Consider the following 24,510-nt stretch of genomic DNA (forward strand, 5'->3'; position numbering starts at 1 on the left):
TAAGTCGCGGATATTCTTAGCACTGTACCTGTGAATGATTTTGGTGCTACCTAGCTGTAAACCTATTCATGATATGTCAAATGATAAATATTGTTTCTTCACTACATTTGGAAATCCACTCGTTGCATATTATCCGACCACGCCCAACTCTCCGATACCCGCCAAGCCTGTTCTCCAACTTTTCAAGCCCTATGAAGTCGATTTCGCAATTTGATTCTGTTTTATTTCCTAGCCACTGCTGGATGGCGGCACAGAATATGCTTTTATTGGTAATGGGTGTTCTGAAACTGTCGGGTATCAGAAAGCCCAGGCAAACCCCTCCGTCGTCTTCTAACAATTCAGTATGTGCAGGTACGAACAGATTTCGCTGCACGGGTATCTCATTCCATTTGTCATCATAAGATTTAGGAATCGAACAACGAAAAACTGCAGAGCCCAGAAGGCGTCTCATGATTTCGTTGTTGTTGATAGGATTGCCCTGAAACCCTTCCACTTTGATATCGACAATCGACATCGACGACCGAGTTAGCTTTCCCAGCGGACCAGTGAACGAAACTTGGCCAGAAAGACAAGTGTTCCCGCAAAAGCCTCCAGGATTATCCATTGGACATGAGTTTGTAGTCGTGTATTGTAGGTTCCGAATTAGAGGGCCTTGCTCTGGTAGACGTGGCTGGGCCAATAAGAAAGACACAGAGCCTACCAGTGACGCCCAGGACCAAGACGGCGCATGAAACCCCAAATGTGTCTTATCAGTAGGCTTATATACAAACCAGAGGAGATTTCTACCAGTTTGGTCGTTCAAAATACCTGCATATATATCAACAGAGTAATATTGCTCGAATCTGCGCGTGATCCCACTGATCGCCATCAGCCTGTCTCGATCGAGAGTCAAGCTGCATCCGACGTAGTCGGAAAGAATATTTGTCCAGCAATCTGAGATGCCCCCAATCTCCTGGGTTGTAGATTGAAATAGACACCGTCTGTGTGGAACTGCTGGATCTGAATTTTCCTCTTCCTTAGTGGTTGTGAAACAACTCCAGTACAGCTTGTCCTTCGTAAAGTAAATGATCCTAGAAGGAAGTAGCCGTTCTTGCAGAACCCATCCGCGGCTATACCATGCGGTACGACGCACGCGACAAGAAAGAGAGTCAATGCGTGGGCGCAGACAGATAGAGCCTTGCGTCCATCCTTTGAAGCGACAATGTGTTGCGGGCCATCTATACTTCCAAACGAACGTTTGATCTTCTCGCTTAAAGACTTTTGTAGAGAGTACATGCAGGGGACTTTTGTCAATCGGAATGCACAGTTCGACAGCTAACGGGTCCTTGCGAGGGAGGAAAAGGCCATGATCCTGCCCCTGACTGTCCACACTATCCGTGGCAGCTATGACAAAGATGCACTGCTCGAAGACATCGCCCATTTTCTGCGACTCCCGCTTCCAGTCGTCCGGATCATCTTGCACGATGCATAGCGAGTCAATCCAAAGATATCGTACGTTTAGTTGACGAGTAACTTCAATGGCTTGACGAAATGTGTTCGGCAGTGATTCCATAGGAAGGCATCTTTGGAAAGTTTTAACTGTTGAAGATAATGTCTGGATCGTGGATTCTTTGTCCCCCCACCGGTGACTGAGGGCAACGTATGTTCCAGTCCTTCCGTCAGTCTGAACGAGGCGCGGCCGAAACTTGCTGCCTTCGAAACGAGTAACATCAATCACTCTTGTCGGCAGCCTGGAGCCACTTGATATTTCATTGTGACTGGTGCCAGCCGTTTTTCTAGGGTCTCTCACCCGGCATGCGTCATGACTCTCCAGGCAAGTCTCTAACCAGCCTCGTAGCATGTCAAAACTCGATTTCGAAATCGTACCACTAATTCGGTCCAGCGGAACTAAGCCAGTTTCCCTATACCAGGAGCCTATCTCGAAAGTCGCTCACATTAATGAGTTGTTTGGACAGCGTTGTTGATTCGAACACCCACCTTTATCTGCGGTAACTTGGATCGTTTCACCACCATCAAAATTTCCCTTTCTGAGCTCGTGCATGATGTCGCCAGCCTCGAATTGATACTCACATCTCTCCCAAGTGACATAATCAGGTCTAACAATCTGGTTACAAATGGGGAAATGTCCAAGTCCCGAGACATGGCGGCGGTATACAGCGGGTAGCTGCAAGAGTCCGTCTATCATGGTATCATAACTTTTCTCAATTGCGGACGACGTACTGCGAGTTTGAAGCCGCCCCATCGAACAGATGATCAACCTACATAGGGGGCATTGTCGCCCAGACAAGACAATCTGACTATATGCCAGTGGATGTTTGAACCCCGATAGCAGTGCGCTGAACGTCAGAGTCTGGCATGCAAGGCATAGTGTCTTTTCATCATCTAACGTGAAAGCCATCCGAGCCTGAGATTTGCTAATCGCCTTCTATGACTCTCTGTCTTGGGGATGTGGTAGCTGGGAGAGGGTCGGATAGCCAGGGTGCTGCAGAAGGCAGCCAATCTGGAATCAGATAAAGTGCATGCGCCCGAGAGCCATACTGCAATTGTTTCGTGACGCGATTATCCAACTCAGAAATTTATCGAACCGCGGGGACTTTGATATTCAAGACAGGTCCGTGTCTTTAACTCGAAGATGGATAGTCAGGTGGACCGACATTTCGCGGGCGGGAGCAGTAGAGCCTTATGGCGTGCACAGCGCGCCACTTTTCAGATGTAAGTAGAAATGCTGATCGCCGAAAAGGGTAAGCAAGCCTTGTTCGAGGTCAGCCAATAATCGTCGCCGTTGGTGACGACCATGTCCAACTCATGCGGAAGGTTGATCCGGTGATTGGTAGAGCGTTCTCGCTTGTCTGGGCAGCTTTTCCTGATATCAACCTCTGCATAGACCTATCTGCGGCTGGATGAGAGAGGCAGTCTTACTGCATGTCGATCACAGTGTCGCACTCACCCCGCGGGTAGAGCACCAGGGTTACAAAGACAATATATTCATATCAACTAGCTAACTAGCTATTGGTAATTCACATCTCCAGGAGCACCTCCGACTGAAAAAGTTTTGTGGTCCCTAGAGGGAATACATGAATTTCAATGCGGAGTTGCTAGAATATCAAATTGAGACCTTCTAATTGTTCTATCTCACTAACCCCGGGGCCTAAAAACAGCCTACGCCCTGGACAACTAGCTCCAGAATTAGCCATGGAACACATCTAACTAAATAATAACTAATTTAAATCACGGGCCACCTAGTCACCGTAGGTCATCAACCACTCGTGATTTACGTCGGTTAACTGTTAGTTAACAAGGTTATCATATAATTACTAAGCGAGGTCAAATCACGAGGCTGATAAGATGGCTACGTTCGTAGGATCTGACGAATGTCTGTTGGCAATTTGCTTCGTAGGAAGCGACATTTGTTATTCGTCCCTGATCAGGCCCCAGACTATATCATCCTTTGTGAGAAAAAATAGGATTATAAATCTGTTGTTTGTTCGACGATGCTTTGTGACAAATGTTCCTTGATTCAATTCGACTTCTGCGGTACAGCTGGAAGACCGAAAGACTTTAGTTATTATATCCTGCACAAAGATCACGACTCGTTCCTCAATTCTGTCGCTTCGGGATGTCATCTTTGCAATCTTATTAAGGGGCAATTGAATACTAAGCATGAGGATCAGACCGGGGACGACCAGCTACTCAAGAGCATGATTGACTCCACAAACACCAATCGCAATGCTATTTGCGCCTATTTCAAGGCCTATATGATTATCATGGCCGAGCTATCACCGAGTAATCAAAGCATCCAGCGCCTATCTATCACCAGTCAGACTGGACAAGGCGATCTGAAGGCCATTGACCCCCTGTTAGGTTCGACACACCCCGTGCTTCAGTAGTGTTGCATATAGCCTTACTGATTTTGCAGAGCCGTACTCTCAAGTCTGCCAGCTAGGCTATCGTAGTATTGGCTCGGGCTCTCAAGGGTTACCACTGGATGGTGCTCGTTTAGAGCATGCGCACTCTGCTCAAAGATGTCGGGATTCGGGATCCGAATCAGTCTCTGGAGAAATCCGGGCACCAGATGGGACTGCGCTCTCACCCGTGCCACTAAATATCGGTCTAGCTTGTCTATGGATCGACCACTGTCTGCAGAACCATGAATACTGTAAATTCGGTTATCAACAATATAAAGTGATGGGGGACCGAGTGCCTCCGACACTTCTCATAAATGTCTCTACCCCTGATCGGCCTTTTCTGGAGTCAACAACGGCGACAACAATCAGAACCTACCTCGCGCTCAGTTACTGCTGGGGAATAGACGGAAATTTAAAGACATTGAATGAGAATTACCAGACTCACGAGAAACTGATACCAGTTGAGAGTCTTCCGAGAACTGTCAGGGATGCGATCGATGTGACGCGCTGGCTTGGCTGCCAGTACCTATGGGTCGACGCACTGTGTATCATACAAGACAATACCGACATGCGCGATAAAGAGCTTGGTAGGATGGGAGATATATATAGGCAGGCATTTCTCACTATCTACGCCGAGAGAGGCCGAACCTGCACCGATGGGCTCTTCGAGAACCGAGACCCCCTTCTTTATCGACCTTGTCAGTTGACCTGGCTAGAGAAGACAGCGGGGGGAGCAGCCACAACCACAAATACCACATTGACAGTCAGCTTACCGAGTGTCAACCACCTGCAAAACCGCGGCTGGATCCTCCAAGAGGAGGTACTTTCCTCTCGGAGGTTAATCTTCGGAAATCAGATGGCCTGGGCATGCACAGTCGCCACAGCATTAGAGACACGCCCTGTTCCAAAAGATGAACGGGACCCCGTGACAAGCTCACTCGGAAGCAGTCTTAGTAGGCTGCGTATGCGACTGTTTGCGCCACAGCTTACAGGCAGTGCGCTGGGCGATATTGCTTCTTCGTGGACGCAGCGAAGAGACAATTTCGATGCCTGGTATTGCATCGTTGAAGACTATAGCGGGAGGAACCTAACTTTCGACACTGACAAGCTTCCAGCACTCGGAGGCCTGGCGGCATCCTTTGCTCGGGTACAAGCAACAACTTACCTTGCAGGACTCTGGAAAGAGGATATTCAAATAGGGCTTGGTTGGTATGTGGCTACAGAACAAGCTACCCACAATCTAGAGAATACCGAGGCGTCCGGACCTACCTGGTCGTGGGCATCTGCTGGGAAGATGCGAGTGCGATTTAGATATTTAGAGCCTGACTCGGCCCACCTTGTGTCCAAGGGCAGCCATGTAGTGAACGCAAGCTGTGCTCCACAGTCTCTACATCAACCTTATGGACGGATACAGAACGGATATATTGAACTGCGAGGTTCTCTTAAGAGGCTGTCTCTAAAATACAGTCCAGAATCCTCCCTGAGTGATCTTCAGAAAGAGATAATGCATCGAGAGTCTGAATTCAAAGTCGACAGCTTGATCGCCGCTGCCACCAATATACGAGCTCGGTTCCCAGGCCTTATATTAGACCCTGGAACAGGAAAAGTCGTTGGCATGGCGGCCCTCGACCGGCCGCCCCAGGAGGCACCAAGTCCATTTCATCAAACACAAACACCGCAACACGCTACCGAAGAAAAGTCGGAGCGGCAAATCTGGTGTCTACTTCTCAGTGTTTTTGAGCGATCCTATATGGATGGGACCCTTCTCTATCTCACATGCTTGATTTTGGAGTTTGTTGATGATGCCAAGTTTGTTTTTCGTCGATGTGGCCTGGGTGTTCTGGATGACAATGCCTGGTCCCCAACGGAGCTCCCTGACATATACCGCGATGACTCTGTACAACCCCAGTCAGTCAGAAATGTTACAATTGTTTGATGTTTTAAACAAGAGGATTTGGTGGCTCAAGCCGCTCAAATCAGCTGAAATAGGCCCTGACTATATAATGAAAACTTGGTATGCATCATAACCCAGATTACTAGGGATATCCCATTTTGTATGTCCAAGAATGCTCAATTTTTGAGTGTGGCGCCTCGGCTCTTCAGGTGGACGTTTTGGAGCTAAAGATCTAAAAGTAGATGGTCTGAAGCGAGCTCCACCCTCAATCTGACCAGTCATTGCCTGAAAGCTTGGAACATGTTTCAATGCTAGACAGCTGTCATCATTTAAGCTGCCAGACAACGTGCACTCTCTCTCAGTCACCATCTTCGAAGAAAATCTTTCCACGCAACCACATGCCATTGCAAGATTTGAACCGAATGGTGCACCCATTTAACAAGTCCATCTCGTGGTTACTCAATCCCCAGCCATCCAATTCAGAATTCTCCTTGATACGCACTGGGGTTACGGTTTTGGGCACTACAGACGTGTCGCGCTGGATGCCCCACATGATCCTTTTTGTGTTAGTACAAGAATTGTGAAATGGATGACCAGAGATATCCCGTACAAGATCTGCTGGGGTGATTTCCCTTTACTTTGGGATAGTTCAAGAACCACTGGGTTATCGAATAGAGGAGAACCGGTGGATCCCAGACAAGAATACGCTGTGCAGTGTATACCATGGTTCTTGCAATACTTGAGAATCCTCCAAGATGGCCAATAGGGATGTAGCTATAGCATGTTAGAAGGCCTGGGTCAAGTTAAAATGGTCTAGCAGGTACCTCGATTTGATTGACTGCAGGGACCACCTTGCATGACGGATGATGCAAAAGTCGCTGGAGATTAGCGATACCAAAGTTTGAAACCCCAATGTTGTGTACTTTGTGCGATGGAACCTTTTGCATTTCCTCCCTGTAAAAGTTAGAGATATAGCCCCAGTTATTGTTCATAGAATTCTGTACCATGTGTTGATGAAGTTCCAATTGTTAAGCTCTATAGCAAATCCTTTGGAGCTTGTGGATACAGGCCAATGCTTGTGAAGTCAGCTATTTGTTGCTCGTAGATTATAAATCTATGAATCTCATACCATGAGATAAAGATCAAGGTAATCCATGCCTAACTCACTGAGAATACTTCAACGTTCCCAAGGCAAATATTCTGCAGGGAAGAGCCATAAAGGCATATTCAATTTGGCCAATCGGGTCTCCGTAGCTCTTGAAAATATTCTGTTTTTCTCAACTTCTTGATGAAACACAGCGGTACGGTTCAATCCATCCTCATCCGACTCGCCTTCATCGAGATGATTGAGCCAGTTTGATCGGCTAAGCAAAGAAATACTGTCTCCGCAGAGTTTTGCTAACTTTGGGAACTTAACAATATCTGGACACTAAACTCGTTCTTGACAAACGTATTACAGTCCAAACTCTGAACAAGCCAGGCCATTGGGGGTGTTGGGTGGGATTATCATGTGGTCAGTGAGGTACAGCAGTGTTTCGTGGCCCTCCGCCCCATTTCAGTCTACCACCCCAAAGTTTTTTTTATTATCAGCAAAATACATTGTAACCACTCTAAATTTATATTCCAGGAAAATGAATACTAACATCATCCTGACGGGTGAGGTACCTCTGTGGTAGCTAGAGTACCGCCCTCTTACAGTACTTTCACTCCCTGGTGTCCATACCATTTGACATCGAATGGTCATTATCTCTCGCACATATAATATTCACAAAATGGTTACCACATACCCACCATCGTCACACTTTCTCTCAAATTCGAGCCAGCTTTCATTCTTCTTGCCTTCAAAATTAGTCCAAGTCTGCATTCCCATTGCCCCAGAAAAGGCGTGCAGAATGCCACCCCGTTTGAACTGTCCTCCAACCTCCCCAGTAGGTTCAAGTAAAAGGCATGACAGATTCCATAATGGCAATTGATGATTATCGATGAACAATGGTAAACAATGAAATTTATATGTAGAGGGAGTGCAGTCGAGGCGAATATGAATGCGTACATTATCATCCCACCAAATATCATCAAAGAAAACATACCAGCCACCGTCAGGTTTGGGCTTGATTCGGATTGTTGTGAGTAGTCCGGAAAGTCTCAGAAAGCCACCCGTAACGAAACCATAGGGATCTCCTGTAGAGGACTCCACTTCACAAGAAATTATACCAACCAACGGTTCTATGTCCTGCAGTTGTTTACCCAGAAAAAGTGACACGGAGACTTGGCCATCCATACCAGCCCAGGACCATGAGGGTGCACGGTACGGGCTGGGTCTGGACCGTTTTTCGCCTCTACCTGATGGGCCAAACCAGAACAAGTCAGTGACAAGCGTTTTCCTCCATAGCCCAGCACAGAACTTATCGTCAAGATAACGTCCCATAATTCTCGAAATTCCGGAGAGAGCTATGAGTTTGTCTGTTCCATACGTCAATTGTGTTGCTGTGTAAACTTCCACGATTGCCTTCCATAACTTCCTGATTGCATCGATGTCCTGGTGTGCCCTATTTCTTACCATCGGCTCAGGATTTCTCTCAGAGCTAAAAAGCAAATCCCATAAGACATCCCTTGTCAACCACTGCTCGCGAATTTTCGGCGGTAGGCCTCTTGGATATGTTTCGCATGCTTGCAATTCATAGCATTCCCAGAACAACTGCGTTCCTGTTAAAAACAGAACCCTTGGTGCCAATAAAAGTTCCTGAACAACCCATGCTCTTTTCGTCAACGGCAGATCCTTCAATGTGGTATCTTTGAAGTCATTGTGGTAGAGAATATACTTTTGGCTTTTGCAATCATCCCAAGCGGATTCGATGATATATGGCTGAACCAATGATAGATCCCTGTCTGGGAAGCAACTCGCGTTATGGCCTGCTGCTATACTCGCTGCTATATTGATTATTGCCCCTGAGTACACATGGCTCATGAGTGGCGCCTCTCGTTGCCAGTCATCTTTAGAGTCTTGGAATATACACAATGAATCTATCCAGAGAAAGCCAAGGCCCAGTGACTGAGCTGTGAATACAGCGTCCTGGAACACCTGGTCTAATTCTGAAATGAAAATTCCTTCGCGTAAACTTTGAAGTGATGCTGACGTTAATATCGAGAGCTTAGAGGGTTTCGAGGTCCCCCAGCAGTGGCTAAGGGTAGCATATTGGACTGCAGTGTCTTCATTTTGGGCATGAACCAATAATTGAACTTTGTCGGAGCTCGGGTGCCCTATCTGTAGTAGGCGCGTGGGGGTGTAGCCAGCTTTGGAAGATGACCCGCAATTGGCATGTGTATCTAGGCATCGGGTCAACCATTTCAGTGCACCTGACATGCTAGGAGCCCAGCTACTGGAGCTGTATGTCACTTCAGTGTCAATATGGTTACTGGCATCTGAGGCAGTTTATATTAGTTACTAATAGCAACAGCATGAACCGGATGATAACTTACCCTTCATGTTTTGCAAACAGAACGTAATAGACCTCCCCCACGTGTCGGTTCCCTTCTTGTTCACAGTAAAGTCGAGTTCAAATATAAATTCTCCCGCCACGGCTTGGCGGCGAATATAGTATCGTGAAACCGGGGCAGGGTGTGGCTTTTCAAGATCTCCAGGCTGCTTAGACTGCCGTGGATGATCAACGACCGCATTCCACAACACCCTGCATATGTGACAATTGTGAGAAGCCGCATTTTCAAGATCACGGGAATGCAGGTGGTGTGGATGGGTCCTCTGGTCAAATGGGCCGACAAACATTTGGCAACAGGTTTTGCACAGCATTCCGGAGTTTGTTGTAAAAAGGCCCCGACGCTGTTCTTGGTGTCAAATAGACGACTATAGAAAATTAATCAAAACGATCAATATTGACAAAATGATATTGTGATATCTGAGCTGAGATATGTGATGATATTTATCTCAAGGCCATTGGTTTTGATCCGTGTTCCAAGATTTTTAGGCGCCTGGCTCATCTAAGCCACGATGGACGGTGCAATAGAATCTCAGCTCCACCTGCATATTCCCCGACTGGGTTTTTACTGACTAATTGTCGTAGAAACATCGTCTGAAACAGCACAAGATACTATTGGTGAGGTAGGAGGGTTTATTGCTGGCATTTTGTAATTGTTAGTTTTAGAACTCCGTCCGCGCTGCAGATGATTACAGGTTCAGTAAAGGGTACGGCCTCCTTTGAAGGAAGGGAGACCATGCGTGACAGTTATAAGACAACCAAGATTTCCGGAATAGCAGTCGAGGGATTGAGAATATACATCGCCTCAAGTATCTGTCGCTAGAAACGTGTGTGGGCTCCGTGGTGATGTCTTCTTGCTCAGCAGTCGGTATTTGGAATGATTCACCACCACATGGCCAATATCCATCCAAGGCGGTAGGTCCCTAAGCCAGCAGAGAACGGTCCATAGTTAATTAGGAGGCTAAGCAAGTCGGCAAGGCGGATGGATATTCAAGCCGTATCATAGAATTCAAGGCAAGAATAAATAAGTTATATTCATTTCTCCACCATCCGTATCAAGAGTCAGGTTGCGTTGTGTATAGTTCTTAACTGCCTTAACATAGACATCCCATATTGTCAAGCCTCTTGTATACCGGATAAGTGGGGACCCGGAAGGCGGGCGATGCGATATATTGGAGATGGATCTGAGCACGGCCCTCGTCCCCCATCTTGATTCGGACCCACAGCCACCATGGTCGTTGTTTGATCGCCTGTCTGGAAAAACTTATTTGGGAAAATGCGTTGCGTAGGATCGTTCCATATCTGCATCTCGACACCACGGGGATAGGAATTGAAGCCTTCATTGACTGGCGAGGGCCTGTACTGAAGACCATTGGCAGGAACCGTGTCCTCGAAGAATGTCGCAAATGGAAAAATAAACACCATCTCGGAATCAGTGAAATACACAGATCGAGAAGACAGATGTCGCTCTTGATAGGTCCATGCGCGGGTATTCCAGATGGAATTTTCAATATCATCCAGCCTCCTCCGCGGGTCATGGAATGCAGTAGACACGCACATTCCCGGAACAGTCTGCGTGATCTGCGTTCTAGATCGAGGAGACGTGCTGACTTCCGGTAGACCATAATAGGGGCTCACATTGGTCGAGGCGACGATGGTCAGAGCTGCACCACTATAGATTTTGTCCATCATAGTAACATTCTTGGCCACGTCTTCTGTACTATCCTGCAGAATGCATAAGGCGTCAACCCATAAGTAACAAGAACCAATAGCCCGAGCCACCTTGATGGTGTCCTTGATGGTGTGCGAGAGAGTGAGTGACGGATCAAGGAGTCCATCTCTAGCCTCCAGAATGACCTTGGTTGACGAAATGTATTGAGTCGGCGACACTCCACCCCAAACGTCTCAAAACATGTGCCAAGGAATAGAGTCCTATCCGAGTAGGGCCTGGCTTTTGATTGCCAGGTAAGCCTCGCTGAGTCAAGAGGACATTGAAGTTTATGTGGCGACACATTTCACAGAGGTAACTTGGTTCGTTCTCAAGTACCACTGGATCTGCAATCCACCATTCTTCGTCTCGACCTTCATCTTCTGAGAGAAGGCCCCATCGTTGGATGAATTGATGATGTTTGTATTTAGACCACGCCTTGTGCTCATCTAATGTCACCTGTTGACTCGGTGGATAATCCGGGGCAGGGGAGTCCCCAAATACGAACGAGAGAGAGATACGATCCATCTCTTGATCCAAGAAAGATCCCTTATCATAATTATCCGGGGCCTGTGAGCTTGCTTGGAGAGACTCCCAATCCATTTTGCCGCCTTTCGAGGTAAGCTCTTTGAGATCCCGAACCATTTCCCGGGCTGCTGAATCCTGCGTGTTGTTGACTTCCCCTTGGTCCTTGATAATTGCCTGTGCAATCTGGTTTGGAATACGATAGTATATGAAGGTCCCAAGAGGCCATGGTTTCAGCCAGATCGAGGTGAACCAATACCTAATGTTATATCTGAGCTCAGCTGAGGGTCAGTGCAGTGGTCGCGCGATGATAAAGCAGCACTCACCCACCCAACTATTTGCTATACTTAAGCCACACGCCGGCTGGTTAGTAGTATGGCGGGTGGCCACATGCGAATCCCAGCTGTTGTATAGGGCCGCTTATGTATCGACACTAAGCCCCTATACCTTGCGAAAGGCAAGGTTTGGTCTTGAAGTGATTTGTTCCTGGCATAGTGACTTTATACCTGATCAACTTACGTATAACCCTTCACAAAGGAGGCCTGTCCAGGGTGGTTTCTTATAAACCTAGAGATTAAAATAATTCTATCTTACCTTCTTATAAGTTAAATATAAAGCTCCTGCCTGGTATAAAAAATAGAACTAACCATGGCCAGATTTTATATCTCCCCTAATCCTAGGAAGATTCTAATAAGAAACCGGCAATTAACGTGGATGTTCCTGTTGGTAAGGCTGTTGATATGGAGATGAAGGGTATCAAAGAACAAAGGTAAATCACTTTTTTGCACATCGAAGCATACAAATTACCTATTTCGCCTTGATATAGCGGCCTGCCTGCTTCTTCACATATGCCTGGTGCACCCCGAATCCATTCTTGGGCACATCGCCCATCAGCTTCCATCCTTCATTATACTTGACCTCGCCCTTCGTGCTTAGCCTTTCTAGAGCATCCACCAACTCATCTTGGTCCCCAAGCGGCAGCCGTGTGACAATTGTTGCCGAGCGTGTATCCGACCGCAGCGCCTCGGGCGACCACATATCTTCATCGTCAACTTTGGGCTCATTCAGCAGTTTGAGAATGGCAAATCGGTTATCGAGCGCCAGCCGCATCAGTATCGACAAGCTTAGTGTCTTAAATATCGACTCCTCGCCTACAGTCGTGGGCTTGTCCTTGGCCTTTGCGTCGGCGGTCTTTTTCGCATCGGCCAGGACCTTTTCATCGAAGACGACGTAGTCCTTTTCATCCTTCTTCTTCTTCAGCGAGACCTTGTCCTTGATCATCGGTTTCCCGTCTTCCACGATGTTCTGAATCTCCTCTACAAACCCCTCGAGTAGCTGATACGAGGGGATCTGCTCGCGGAGCTCTTCCATAAACGCCTCGTGGTCATCAAAGATGCCCGAGATAGCCAGGTTCCAGCCGATAGTCGCGAACGGACCGACGATGGGGACATAGCCGATAGCAAACGCGACCGCGTTCTTGAAGTACTCTAGGAACCATGGTGAGCCCATATCTGCCTTCTTCCACCCGACCTGGACACCGTGGTTCTCGTTGACAACCACCGCCCAGTCCGCCATGCAGGTGCTGTCATACTCCCGCTGGAGCACTGCATTCGGGATCTCTGCCGTGTCCATGAGGGCTAGGCCCCCGCATGTGTACGCGTCGACCTTGCGGATGTCCTCGGGGATAATTAGTGCCGTGATGAGGCGGGCCGGATTGATTCCCAGGGTGGTCGTCTTATCGATGTCGAGGCCGCGCTCGGAGTGGGATTTGAGCTGCACGGTTGTGCTTGTCAGTTTGGTGCTGCCCGCGGAGCTGGGCTTCTGGTACACCATTGTCGGGGCCGCTTTTTTGGTGAAGTTGACGTGCACGTAGGTGCATATGTCTGGGTAGCTCTCGCTCGAGCTGTAGGCGGTCGGTATGTAGATTGCGCGGACACGGGTTAAACGCTGATGGAGCGTACATATGAGATCTTGTTACATCCTCTATTCATGAAACGCAGAAGCTGGGGGGGGAATCGACACGTACGTCCATCCAGATCCACTCCTCTTCCCTCGTCGGCATCGGGACAAACATGAACCACACCTACCAGAGGACAATGAGAGCAAGCACTTGAAGCACCCGTTGATATACACACCTCAGCCTTATCCCCGTACTCATGCCTCTTGAACCGATACCCGCTGGTACACAGCTCACACTGCACGCGCCGGGAAGGGTACTTCCAGTTCCCATACGTAAACGGGCATCAGCTCCAGTTGCCGTAGGACGTCCGCCACCCGCCGCCACCGTACACGATTTCATAGTTGGAGCGCTTGTGTGGGTGGCCCTTGGGTTCATTGGCCTGCTTGGACCCGTGGTGCGCCTCAACGTTCCAGGTCATTTCGACGATCATAGTACTGTAGAAGTGCGCCGGGTCGTCAGCGTTGAACCGCCCGTCCTTTTCGGATTTTAACGCGCTGCGTTTAAAGTAGGCTTTGCCTTCGGGGAAGGGGATCGCCATTCTGTGACGCAGTGCTTATTGTAGAGGGCGGGCTTGGTTGGGGTTGTGTATGGGTCAAGGAATGGTTTACTGCGTCGGGTCGTGCACAGATCCCCGCGGGGTTTAAGTAGACTCACCGGCAAGCCCGGTGACATCTTCGATCTTCAAGGATGTAGTAATGGTTCCGGCTGGTTGTCACTCATGCATAGCACGAACCATGGCTCCAGCGGAGCCTAAGCACGCACCGAGCCGCCCGCGCCCTTCCGAGCGGACACGATGGAGACCAAACCGGAGAACCTCATAGGGCTGACACTAATTGTATATGGATTCCGAGTCCTTCTATATTCAGGGCCCTGACAGGGAGAATACAAGTGAAAGTGAGGTTCCGTGACGATCAGGAGATTTCTTAGCGAACTTTTCGGTGCTGGTACGACGCTTTTCGTGCCTTTCCTAGACGGCCAGACGTAACAAATGAACGGCTACACCTCCTACCAGTAATTTGGTCATGGTGCAATTGACTGGACTTGCTATTGATGACGTCGGTAGAACAACGTCATACCAGCCCCACCGCTTGACAATGGTATTTCCGGACTTGTATATGCTCCTGCGATGTTGGCAGGCTACTGCCCTAATGCGGTCTTCTGGCCTCTACCCAGTCCATTCAGGCGAGAGCGTCAATGACTGTGAAGATGATACTGGGCTAAATCGAGCAACCTTGGATGAGATACCGTTGCATCGCACAGTAGCGACGTTGCTATCGTCGTTGACGTTATCGCTTGCCATGTCATCTTGACATGCCCTGTGTAACAAAGCCTCTCCGCTGCCTGAGGGCGGATTGAAGGCAACACCGCCACCTGTCCACGCTCCTTAATCTGGCCTTTGATGTTAATGCTAATATATTCCATAAAAGGTTTGAAGGTTTGAATATCTGGCGGTGTGACAGTGCCTGGGTGGTTATACTTTAGATCAGTATGGTGCGGGTAGGTTTAAAGAAACGAGGCTCACTAATGAAAGATCCAAAGAATATCTTTGTATTCCTGCTTTGTTTCAGGGAGCGCAGGTTGCTGGATAGACAAACTATCATGCTTAGCAAGGATGACCTTTTCGTGAACTTGCCTCCCCGCATTATGGCGACGGAATCGTCAAGAACGAAGTCAAAGTAGTGATTTGGGTAAGAGGGAGGAGGATGGAAAGGAGGATGTTAAGAATTTTTTCCCCTGCAAAGTCATACTTTCTACTGTTGTATGTTTTGTTATTATTTTGGTTTTTTTTTTTTTTTTTTTTTTTTTTTTTTTTTTTTTTTTTTTTTTTGCCGTTGTCTGCTGTACAATAATAAACATCAATATTGCAGCTGATTTAGTGGATGGTGGCTACGTTACCGTACCAATACCTGGATCAGACTATATATACTGTGCCCTCCCAACTGGTAGGCTCATCATCCTTTACATTTCTTCGCCTCACCATGTGCATAAGCCCAGCCGACGAGCAGGACTATGAACAGCGGCCAATAGATGTCTCCATGATTGGTCTGTATTCCGGTGTCACCGCTGGCTTTCTCGCGTTCGGGTGGTTGAGGGAGGCAGCTAAGCTTATCCAGTATGTTATCTCTCGCAGTACTTCGCCTCTGGAAGAAGCCTTCCGCGATCCTCTACAGCCAATGTGCAGGGATACACCATGGATGCTTATGGAGTTTCTAACAACTAGGTCGAACGACCTGGAGTCCGTTATAAAGTGAAAGGCAGCTTCGTCTTGAGATTTCATTAACAACTCTACCCAGGGAGGAAACGATAGACCCAGCTTGGCTCTTATTAACTGTAAAACTGGGAGGCATTGGAGTATTGCCGCTGGCTCCTTGGTGACTATACCAAGCAGCTTCCTCGACAATACTCACAACAGTCATAATAGGTGGAGTCCACAGCTGGTAGTCGAGAAGGAATCTGGAGCTTCTAATCTGCATCAGTCTGGAACGCCTTCATGGCTGGGAAAGCGCAGGCTTAGGGTGCGTGGCGGTAACAGAGATTTTATTAGTACCGTGCTCACAATAAAAGTATCCTATTCAGCCGGGTGTGAATCACGGAAGTTGATAATACAAACCTGTCCATCACGATATCCAAGTGCGAGAGCATTATTCTCCGTAGCAAAGCATAGCTTACCAAACCATGTGAGGACGGGGCCGGTTGCGGCACTCCAGTTGTTGTGTCGAAGCAGCACGAGGTGTGGTCAGGGAGGCCTATGACTAGGAGCCTGTCGTCATACCAAAATACAGTCCTGATGGCGTCGCGAGGGTAACTTTGAATGACCTGGATTATTTCCCCGGTCTTGGTATCGCACACTTGGATTTTACCCTTCTCCGTATACGAAGCTACTCTGGGTTATATTTCCAGTATTGAAATCCCAAAGCTGGATAGTAAAATCAAAAGAGCCAGAGGCAAGAATCTGACCATCCGAAGAAAACGCCAGCGTACGAACTAGATCTGAATGCCCTCGAAGGGTCCGAGTTCCGCTTCCAGTCTTGGTAGCCCAGATTCGCACCGTGCCATCGATGGAGCCGGTGGAAGCCAAGGGATTCATAAGGATATTAGAGAAAAGGTGAATAGTGGACACGGTCAGCTCAGGGAGGTAGAACCCATAACATGCGTCAGCAATCCATATCGCGGAAAGTTACTCTGCCAGGACGTTTGCGTACGTGAGGTAGTGGCCGTGGAGATGTAACTTCATTACGACGAATTTATGCAAGACAGATCGACTAGATGAAATACTAATAGCTAGACTGGATCCCGCTGCATGTGTGTCCTGATTCAGGGCCCATTCTGTGATGCTATTTATATATCCACCCTATTGTCTACGCTGTAGACACTATCAACACCTCCCCCGCTATACGTCTCGGTCCAATATACCGCCTAGATTGGGAATATGTCATAGAGGAATAGCTTATGCTTCCTCCACACAAATGAGATTCCCTCCAAGATCCATAACATCCCCGACTGTAGCATTCGGAATCAGGCCGACCATCCAGAGGTTATGGTGGAGTGTCGTTTCATTTGCGGGGTCACCGTCATAGTTCAGGATTGCGGCTGATGGGAAGGTCCAGTTTGCCATTGCTAACTGCTCGGGTGTTGGAACGTTTCGGCCGCTCATTTGGAAGAGACGGGCAGGAAGATCCTGCTGCTGCCACTGCCACCAAAGATGATCGAGATAGGTCTGCAGAGAGTGGTCTTTTAGCACGTAAAGACAGGACTGTGAGTTTACCGCTTCCTTACATGATGGAGATAAAATATAGGATCTCCTGGAGAGCCAACTGCATCGTACATCACCCCATTCACACCTAAATGAGCGGCCCCATGCGGCGAGGTTGACCAACAAGGCCAGGCGTCCGAGTAGGTGGCCTTTGAAAAGCACGCATCCAGATTGCTTTTATTTCCATCCTGAAATGCTGTTTGGTTAAAGTTCCGGCTAAGGCAATAGTTGGCATCATTTGAGAACTGGGTAAGGTGCAATGTGAGGTTCACAAAGGGCCCATCGGCAACGCAGAGGTCATTCCCTGCGCCATTTCCACCAAACCCAGTATTGGGATCGAAGACGATGGACTCGTTCAAGGCTCCCATATCAAGAATTTCGTCCCAGTAACTGGTGGAATACAGTGTGAGATTGTGGGTAAGGTAAACGATCACTGGGAGCTTACGGCTGGGGGCCGGTGTAATTGCACTCTGTGCGCTGGAGGTAGTCATGTGCATGCATGAAGAGGCGATGCCAGGGGAGGAACGAGCCCTGTTTATGGTATGAACGTTCAGTGGCTACACCAAAAGAGGGATTAATGGTCCAGGGAAGTCTTAACTGTAAAATGGACAACGTTTGACTGCAGAATATGGACGTATTGAAGTTCATCCCAAATGTTTTGTGCACCCCGGACGTCAAGCTTCGGGGGTGACTTCATCAGGCAGAGGTCGGCATCAATATAAGCTTTCTTCTGGCTATAGGTAAGTGTTTGCCTGTACGACACTTAGCCGCTGCCCATAGCCTTCTGTGAGAATCGCGTACCAGGCTTTGCGTTGGACTCTTTCGGTACATATACCATGGGGCATAGCATGCTTCGGAGGGAGTGCACTAACTAGAGAAAGCACCAGATAGAGAAAGAATAATACCGACTTTAGAAGAGCCATTATGGTGCACAGCAAATAACGAATGTGCAGAAGAGAGGAAAAAGGAGAAAAGAACGTGATAAATGAACGAGTGCAGTTCTGAATTCTGGTTACCGTGCAGGAAAAAAAGGCCGCTTGGGTACTGTAATGATATCTTTATATCACAATTCACACTTCTTAACTAGACGATCCACATAGCTCGCCAAGATCAGACGCACTACATTGGATACGCGTTTTGTGGATAGGTATGCGTGGCTTGTCCGCGATCCAATATTCTAGACAGCGGCCCATTTCAAATCTAAAGTGCTTGAATTTTGGGCTCGTCTTTACGATATGCATCTCGATATAGACGTACTATCACTGATATACGTTCACACGGGGAGGTAGTATCATAGTCTGAGATGTCGTATCCTAGCATCAAAACCTCCTAGTACGATTACCGTAGGTGTGTCGGCACACTCGATTTCTGTGATTTACAGGAGATGATCTACCAACAGGAACGTGAGTATAATTGGCTCAAGGATACTCTATTACGGGTACCTTCGCTCCGCTCTATCGGTGGCAAACCGTAGGCATCAGAGATCAGAGCCGTGGACAGGTGAAACGGCAGCTTGCACGTAGTAAGGAGCAGATGCTGGTCCACAAACTGCGCTTGAACTGGGTATGGTCTTGGCAGACCGCCACTGGTATTTATTAAACTTTTCATAGCGGTCCAGGGGAAGTGATGGGGCGTTCAGCGGTGTGGAATGAGGCTTCCATTATCTTTGTCGGTAGCATGCTTCCGAAGTATTGGTGGGCGGATATTTCCATCCGAGGGCGGGACTAGATGATGATCATCTCCATCCAAGACGTTACGGAGTAGTTTACACTTACGTTTTCTTATTGTTTAGTACTACGCCCATGTAAGTCTGCAGCCTGGAAATATTCGCGTGTAGGGGATGTCTACCGGAGATGATGAAATGTTTCCTCCGAGGACCACTTCCACCAACCTATATTCCCGCTGACGCGTGTACTGTGCTGGGGTGTTCAGGATAAACCTAGGTGTAAACATCTTGTCCCCCTTCATCAGTACAATTGGCCCCCAGCTCCATAGTTTGCTGACAGGTGTACACAATATGCTTTTGACTCATTATCTGATTGCCGCAATGGCGGGCGGCCGTGTTGCACTTGCAGCTTGGACATGTCCCCCCTTTCAAGTGAGGAATACAGGTATGCCGGCAGGACAATTCAAGAACATTTCTGGGAGTAAGTCAGATATCCTAATTGTCATACGGCGTTTACTCACCAGCTGCAGTTGAGACGTACCACTCCTACCCACCAGGGAGTAACACATCAACCAAAGCAATATTATTCATCTCGAACCTATCTGGTATTTCACTTTTGGAGAATAGGATGTAGGTTTACAGCTCCCCTCCCCAGGGTTAGAGATGCTGATCCAACCAAGTCTCGCCGACTCCATTGCAGCCAATGGCTACCTCGCTGTGATGCCAGACCTATTCGAAGGCGAAGCTATTGATGAAGATGCTGGACAGGATTTAACTGATTGGCACGCACGGCACCCTGAAGAGAAAATTGATCGCATCATCAACATAACAATCAGATACTTGCGGGAGGAAGTTGGTGCCCAACGGATCGGTGGTGTCGGTTACTGTTTTGGCGGAAAATACGTTCCGCGCTTTCTTTCCGGTGGTCGAGGCATTGATGTTGGGTTTATCGCACACCCGAGCTTCCTAACCGAGACAGAGATCGAGGGCATCACCAATCCCATCAGCATTGCTGCTGGGAGTAAGAGTCCCAGTTTTTCACAATAGAGACAGGATGCTAACGAATTGACAGCACTTGATGAGGCCTTCAATATGTCATCTAAAGTCCGTGCGGAGAATATACTGGGCTCGAACAACGTGACTTTCCAGTCCAACCTGTACTTTGCTGCGCCGCACGGGTTCGCAATCAGTGTCAATCAGAGTAATCCACAGCAGGCGTATGTGAAGGAAGCATCTTTTGTTCAGGCAGTTACTTGGTTTAACACTTGGCTCTGACGAAGATTGCGACAAGTATGGATTCCCCGTGCGCTATGAAAGGGACCCAGGTCCTTGGGCCTGGATAGTAATCACTCAAATTAGTGAACAATGAATTGAGACATAGTTATCAGGGGCTGAAATCCATGTTTTATTTAAGCTATAGAGGCCAGCAGCAGATAATATAGACTGCTACCCCCGCAACGACAGCACCGAGGTCAGATATTACAGTCTTGTTCATGTCATCTACGTCAGAAATTCTGTTCCCTAAGTGATGGGGCCAGGGTGAGACTCAGAAGATACTTACGCTTGGGGGCCGGTAATTGCAATCTGAGTACTTGATGTAGCCATGAGTGCGCATGTATCAACGACGTTTGAGGGGGATAGAAACAAAAGAGAGATCGACAGCGGAAAGACACAATATTTTGACTAAGATCATAGAGTAGGCGAGGGCAGAAGTCCCTAGTGATGTGGAAGATACCCGCATCTAGGCAGCCTTCATGCTTCCTTAACATGGAGCCAATATCTGAACCAGGATACGACAGAGCCTATCCCCCGCACCATCGCCTCCCGTTCGACCCTATTATCACTATACCCTCTGGTAGCAAATCCATGCTCAACGCCCGGAAAGTACTGGTAGTCGTACGGAACACCCTTGGAGGGTATTACACGGTTGCAGGTTTCCTTTAACTCCGGACTGAACATAGGGTCGATTTCCGGAGCTAGAATCTGGACGGGCACGCCAATGTTCCCAATCTCATCTGGGTCCAGCATCGAGGGATGGGCAGTAGATATGCAATCCACTAGAGGAGGGTTATAGGATGTTGCCCCCAGCCGGAACACAGCCCATCCACCGAAGCAAAAGCCGACAGCGGCCACTCTCTCGTACTTGCCACGGAGGGCATGCGCGCAAGCGACAATCTCGGATTCCCGAGTCGCTTTACTGTTGCGAGCAAGGAAACCCGACATGTCCATTTGGCGCAAGCGGGTGAAATCGCGCACCACCTCTGCTTCTATAACCTCGCCACCGAAGCTGTATCGGAAAGAACGAGATGAATAATTAGTATGCCGTTCTGCCTTTTTCAAGTGGAAGACCTACAAGTCAGGTACGTAGACCGTCGCATCGATTTCACGTGAATATTGGTCGGCGAGAATCCGGACGTTGCTAAAGGTCCACCCAAACAGGTCGTGAATGAGAAGTACGGCTACCTTGTCGCTGGAGCCGGTAACATAGGAGTCAAGATTGGCGAGCTTTGTTTCTTTTCCAACGGGGGTTCCGTTCCATTCAAATCCCCTCACACAACAGTCCGACATTGTGCCTCTCGTTCCTGTTTTGCAGTTTAAAGTCACAGAGTTAGAGCACCGTACGTAGTCTTTATAGCATTCGCACTCTAGCCATTAGACGGTTTGACTTTGAGAACCAATTTGCGTATCTTTGCATAATTATGTCCGGATTATCGGTTCGCTACAAACATCATCGGCACCATAGCGCCGATGCTGGACAAAGGCTCGCCAACTGCTGTGTACTAAGACTAGTCATACAATCACGAAATGCGGTTCACAAATGAAATTTACCCTATACAGCGTGGCCGTAAATATGTTCGAATCATGTCTTATGAGTAAGATGAATAGGATACCCACAGGATTACCTACTTTCAGGGGTCGGATACTTGGGAGGATTCAGATCGGCCAAGCTCCTCTCTATGTTGAATGTGGGTTGTAGCATGCTAGGGCCTCTTTGCCACGCCATTCAGCCCCCGTACAAGTGCTGTTTCTGGTAGGCTGATGAGACCTTGGTCTCGAGTGGAGTTAAACATCGGTAGCATACTTCCGACGCCAGATTTGGGACTCGATTCCCCTTTGCCCCGGACTCGTTCGTTCGCAGCTACATGTCAACCTACATAAGCCTGAATTATTAAGAATTAGTGGGTTGCCCATTTCTTCAACCTGTTCTCTCTCTGAAACCCCAGAGAAAAGCAGCATGTCAACAGAAGACAAGGCTATGACGGCTCATGTGGAACAGCCTTCCCCAGAGGAGCAGAAGATCGAAGAACAGAAGCACCTTGCAAATCATGCCGTCGACCTTTATGATTCCGAGGGGATCCGACTGATTCCATCCCCATCTAATGACCCAAACGGTGAGAAGCAATGACAACTCCAGCGACTGCAACGATCCTCACATATACGGCACAGATCCCTTGAGAGTCCCGCCATGGCGCAAGAATATGGTTATCCTAGCGCTCTGTTTTTGTAGGCCCCCAAATCCTGTCACATTCGCACTGTGTGACCTACAGCTGATACGGCGGCCTAGATACCGCGGGCTGTTTGGCTGCCACCACCAGTCTTTCACCGATAATTCCTACATTGATTCAGTATTACGGCGCATTTGGCGGTGCATCCCACCCGTCTGCGCAAAATGTGATGAATCTGGGAACTTATCCAACTCTCTTTGGAGGGATTGGAGCTATTATTACCATCCTGGCGGCTCGATGGATAGGAACACGGCCCGTTCTTATCCTCAGCTCAGTGTTACTATTCTTTGCTACCCTTTGGTCGGCTGTCTCTCAAGGCAAAGACCGTGGACTGTATTCAAATATTGCCGCTCGCTGCTTCGTTGGTCTTGGCACAGGTGCCTACGAGTCCGTGGTCCCTTTGATACTCCAGGATATCAATTTCATCCACCAGCGGAACAGAGCATTGGGATTTGTTTTGGGATCAGGAGGTATGGCTGGCGCAGTTTTCGGTGCTTTGTCAACATACATCGTTGCGGGACTTGGGTGGAGGTCACTCTTCTGGATCATTAACATTATAACCGGGATCGGTGTGATCATGATTATCCTGTTTGTGCCTGAAACCACCTGGCCTCGGAGAATATCGGACTTGAGTAGGTACACCATTGCAGTTCTCCTGGTTCCTTGAATCCTGGAGTAGTTTTCCCTTTCTAACAGACCCGGTTAGCTGGGACGTCTGAGCGAAATGCAGACGGATTTGTGCCATCGGTGCGTCCCCCACAGCCTCCAACACCATATCTACACAGTCTCCGCCTATTCTCCGGGCGTGGTAGTGGTTTATCAGCCTGGTGTACGGCGAAAGATCTGGTCCGATCTGCCACATTTCCCAATGTTATCTGGGTATGTGCCTCCAACTTATTACATCCGGTGTTATTCCTTTGCTTGATCTAACTCCTCCCTGCCGAGTTTTACAGATTGTCTTATTGAATGCATGCATGAGTGGTACGACAGTTGCTTCGACACTGGTGATTAGCACTATACTCCAGGGCCCGTACCATTGGGCGGCCCGAAACGTTGGCCTTTCCATGCTTTCTATCGCAATGGGGGCTCTTCTGACGATACCAGTCACTGGGGTTGTGGGAGACGCCGTCATCAAATTTGTTGCCAAAAAGAAGAGAGTTCACCTGGTAAGCCAGCTATCTTGTACCCTAAGATGTCCAGAAAGTAATCGCTCCTCTCTTCTCAGCCCGAGCATCAGCTGATTAACCTAATCCTCCCGGTTGTGGTCGGTTTGATTGGGACCATCGGCTACGGCGTTGTAGCTGCGAGACCAGATAAATACCATTGGATGGTGCTGCTGGCGATGATGACATTTCAATTCTTTGCCTCCAGCTCAATCAACATCCTTTCCACTACCTACGCCATCGAGTGCTACCCTGATCTAGCTGGTGTGATGGTAATTGTCTGCGGAGCTTACCGAAATATTGTCGGGTTTGGTTTGACTTATGGAGCCCAGGGCTTCATTAACGCTGCTGGTGCACTAGGATGTTTTGGTACATATGCTGGGATCTTGGGTGTCCTTGGTCTCTCAGGAATTCTCTTCTATTTCATGGGACCGGCGGTGCGGCTTCATGTCAACTCTTGGAAATTCCGACGGTCTGCATTTGTTGACGACGACATGGGAATATGAGTTTCCCGTTGTCGCGCTCTCCTACTCTCCTGGAGTACCTACGCACTTATTCCAAATGTCCCGGTCATGGCAGAACAAGAAATCTTTATTGCCTAAGACGAAGTCCAGTAGCCCCCTACACCCAACATATGAATGCTATTTGCCTTCCCATCATATGCCCGAACTACGAGCCAAAGGCTTGCAAGTAATTAAACTGGTATGGGATATTACCAGAAGCGAAAGCACATCTGGTCTGCGTTCCACAAGGCTGTGTTTGCCATTGTCCAATAAATAGTCAACACTAAGGGAAGAAGTAGCTTGCGGAGTACGCCAGGCCAGTCCACCTCCGCAAACTGGAGATTAACCACAGTACAGGTCGGACGGATGATGGCGAGGATAAAAGAGCCTAATGACGCAAGCCTTTCTCGGCGTGCTGGCCTTTCTGGAAGTTCT

General features: G+C 48.3%; 10 protein-coding genes across 10 annotated transcripts; 3 read left to right on the plus strand and 7 right to left on the minus strand.

The window, feature by feature from the left end:
* Positions 1-5: 5 nt before the first annotated feature.
* Positions 6-2,660, minus strand: ASPVEDRAFT_35863 (HET domain-containing protein). The gene is made up of 2 exons (XM_040811091.1): positions 1,978-2,660; positions 6-1,914 (listed from the first exon to the last, which is right to left on the minus strand). Exons 1-2 carry the CDS (start codon positions 2,183-2,185, stop codon positions 77-79), a joined length of 2,046 nt encoding a protein of 681 aa, XP_040662225.1. The 5' UTR covers positions 2,186-2,660; the 3' UTR covers positions 6-76.
* Positions 2,661-3,385: 725 nt separating this feature from the next.
* ASPVEDRAFT_157993 (HET domain-containing protein) lies at positions 3,386-5,927 on the plus strand. Its single transcript, XM_040808552.1, has 2 exons — positions 3,386-3,861; positions 3,917-5,927. Exons 1-2 carry the CDS (start codon positions 3,492-3,494, stop codon positions 5,839-5,841), a joined length of 2,295 nt encoding a protein of 764 aa, XP_040662226.1. The 5' UTR covers positions 3,386-3,491; the 3' UTR covers positions 5,842-5,927.
* A 230-nt stretch (positions 5,928-6,157) lies between these two features.
* On the minus strand, positions 6,158-6,955 carry ASPVEDRAFT_78234 (uncharacterized protein; the record flags this gene model as incomplete). The annotated part of the gene is made up of 5 exons (XM_040816505.1): positions 6,158-6,356; positions 6,410-6,573; positions 6,624-6,753; positions 6,804-6,874; positions 6,929-6,955. The coding sequence occupies 5 exons, from the start codon at positions 6,953-6,955 to the stop codon at positions 6,158-6,160; spliced, it is 591 nt and encodes a 196-aa protein (XP_040662227.1).
* Positions 6,956-7,564: 609 nt separating this feature from the next.
* On the minus strand, positions 7,565-9,580 carry ASPVEDRAFT_23475 (uncharacterized protein; the record flags this gene model as incomplete). The annotated part of the gene is made up of 2 exons (XM_040809548.1): positions 7,565-9,219; positions 9,277-9,580. The coding sequence occupies 2 exons, from the start codon at positions 9,578-9,580 to the stop codon at positions 7,565-7,567; spliced, it is 1,959 nt and encodes a 652-aa protein (XP_040662228.1).
* Positions 9,581-10,406: 826 nt separating this feature from the next.
* ASPVEDRAFT_23476 (HET domain-containing protein) lies at positions 10,407-12,173 on the minus strand (the record flags this gene model as incomplete). Its single annotated transcript, XM_040809549.1, has 5 exons — positions 10,407-11,147; positions 11,338-11,782; positions 12,043-12,065; positions 12,118-12,147; positions 12,171-12,173. 5 exons carry the CDS (start codon positions 12,171-12,173, stop codon positions 10,407-10,409), a joined length of 1,242 nt encoding a protein of 413 aa, XP_040662229.1.
* ASPVEDRAFT_145964 (uncharacterized protein) lies at positions 11,909-14,021 on the minus strand (the record flags this gene model as incomplete). The annotated part of the gene is made up of 5 exons (XM_040808075.1): positions 11,909-12,120; positions 12,171-13,470; positions 13,550-13,606; positions 13,659-13,739; positions 13,815-14,021. The coding sequence occupies 4 exons, from the start codon at positions 14,019-14,021 to the stop codon at positions 12,331-12,333; spliced, it is 1,485 nt and encodes a 494-aa protein (XP_040662230.1). The 3' UTR covers positions 11,909-12,120; positions 12,171-12,330.
* A 2,910-nt stretch (positions 14,022-16,931) lies between these two features.
* ASPVEDRAFT_78237 (tyrosinase family protein) lies at positions 16,932-18,160 on the minus strand (the record flags this gene model as incomplete). The annotated part of the gene is made up of 5 exons (XM_040816506.1): positions 16,932-17,201; positions 17,261-17,627; positions 17,683-17,768; positions 17,836-17,989; positions 18,039-18,160. 5 exons carry the CDS (start codon positions 18,158-18,160, stop codon positions 16,932-16,934), a joined length of 999 nt encoding a protein of 332 aa, XP_040662231.1.
* A 1,124-nt stretch (positions 18,161-19,284) lies between these two features.
* On the plus strand, positions 19,285-20,178 carry ASPVEDRAFT_122415 (uncharacterized protein; the record flags this gene model as incomplete). The annotated part of the gene is made up of 4 exons (XM_040805981.1): positions 19,285-19,384; positions 19,434-19,533; positions 19,584-19,924; positions 19,976-20,178. The coding sequence occupies 4 exons, from the start codon at positions 19,285-19,287 to the stop codon at positions 20,176-20,178; spliced, it is 744 nt and encodes a 247-aa protein (XP_040662232.1).
* A 477-nt stretch (positions 20,179-20,655) lies between these two features.
* ASPVEDRAFT_121830 (dienelactone hydrolase family protein) lies at positions 20,656-21,471 on the minus strand (the record flags this gene model as incomplete). The annotated part of the gene is made up of 2 exons (XM_040805920.1): positions 20,656-21,190; positions 21,257-21,471. The coding sequence occupies 2 exons, from the start codon at positions 21,469-21,471 to the stop codon at positions 20,656-20,658; spliced, it is 750 nt and encodes a 249-aa protein (XP_040662233.1).
* Positions 21,472-22,138: 667 nt separating this feature from the next.
* On the plus strand, positions 22,139-24,078 carry ASPVEDRAFT_78240 (uncharacterized protein; the record flags this gene model as incomplete). Its single annotated transcript, XM_040816507.1, has 6 exons — positions 22,139-22,295; positions 22,351-22,407; positions 22,469-23,041; positions 23,116-23,288; positions 23,363-23,575; positions 23,635-24,078. The coding sequence occupies 6 exons, from the start codon at positions 22,139-22,141 to the stop codon at positions 24,076-24,078; spliced, it is 1,617 nt and encodes a 538-aa protein (XP_040662234.1).
* Positions 24,079-24,510: the final 432 nt, after the last annotated feature.

This window comes from Aspergillus versicolor (assembly GCF_001890125.1).
Source record: "Aspergillus versicolor CBS 583.65 unplaced genomic scaffold ASPVEscaffold_1, whole genome shotgun sequence".
Taxonomy (NCBI): Eukaryota; Fungi; Ascomycota; class Eurotiomycetes; order Eurotiales; family Aspergillaceae; genus Aspergillus; species Aspergillus versicolor.

Bases quoted from the DNA above. Each gene is read 5' to 3' on its own strand.
- ASPVEDRAFT_157993 (XM_040808552.1), top strand. From the start codon at position 3,492: ATGCTTTGTGACAAATGTTCCTTGATTCAATTCGACTTCTGCGGTACA. The intron at 3,862-3,916 runs GTTCGACACACC...CTGATTTTGCAG, and splicing joins GGCCATTGACCCCCTGTTAG to AGCCGTACTCTCAAGTCTGC.
- ASPVEDRAFT_35863 (XM_040811091.1), bottom strand. From the start codon at position 2,185: ATGATAGACGGACTCTTGCAGCTACCCGCTGTATACCGCCGCCATGTC. The intron at 1,915-1,977 runs GTGGGTGTTCGA...CTTTCGAGATAG, and splicing joins CCAAGTTACCGCAGATAAAG to GCTCCTGGTATAGGGAAACT.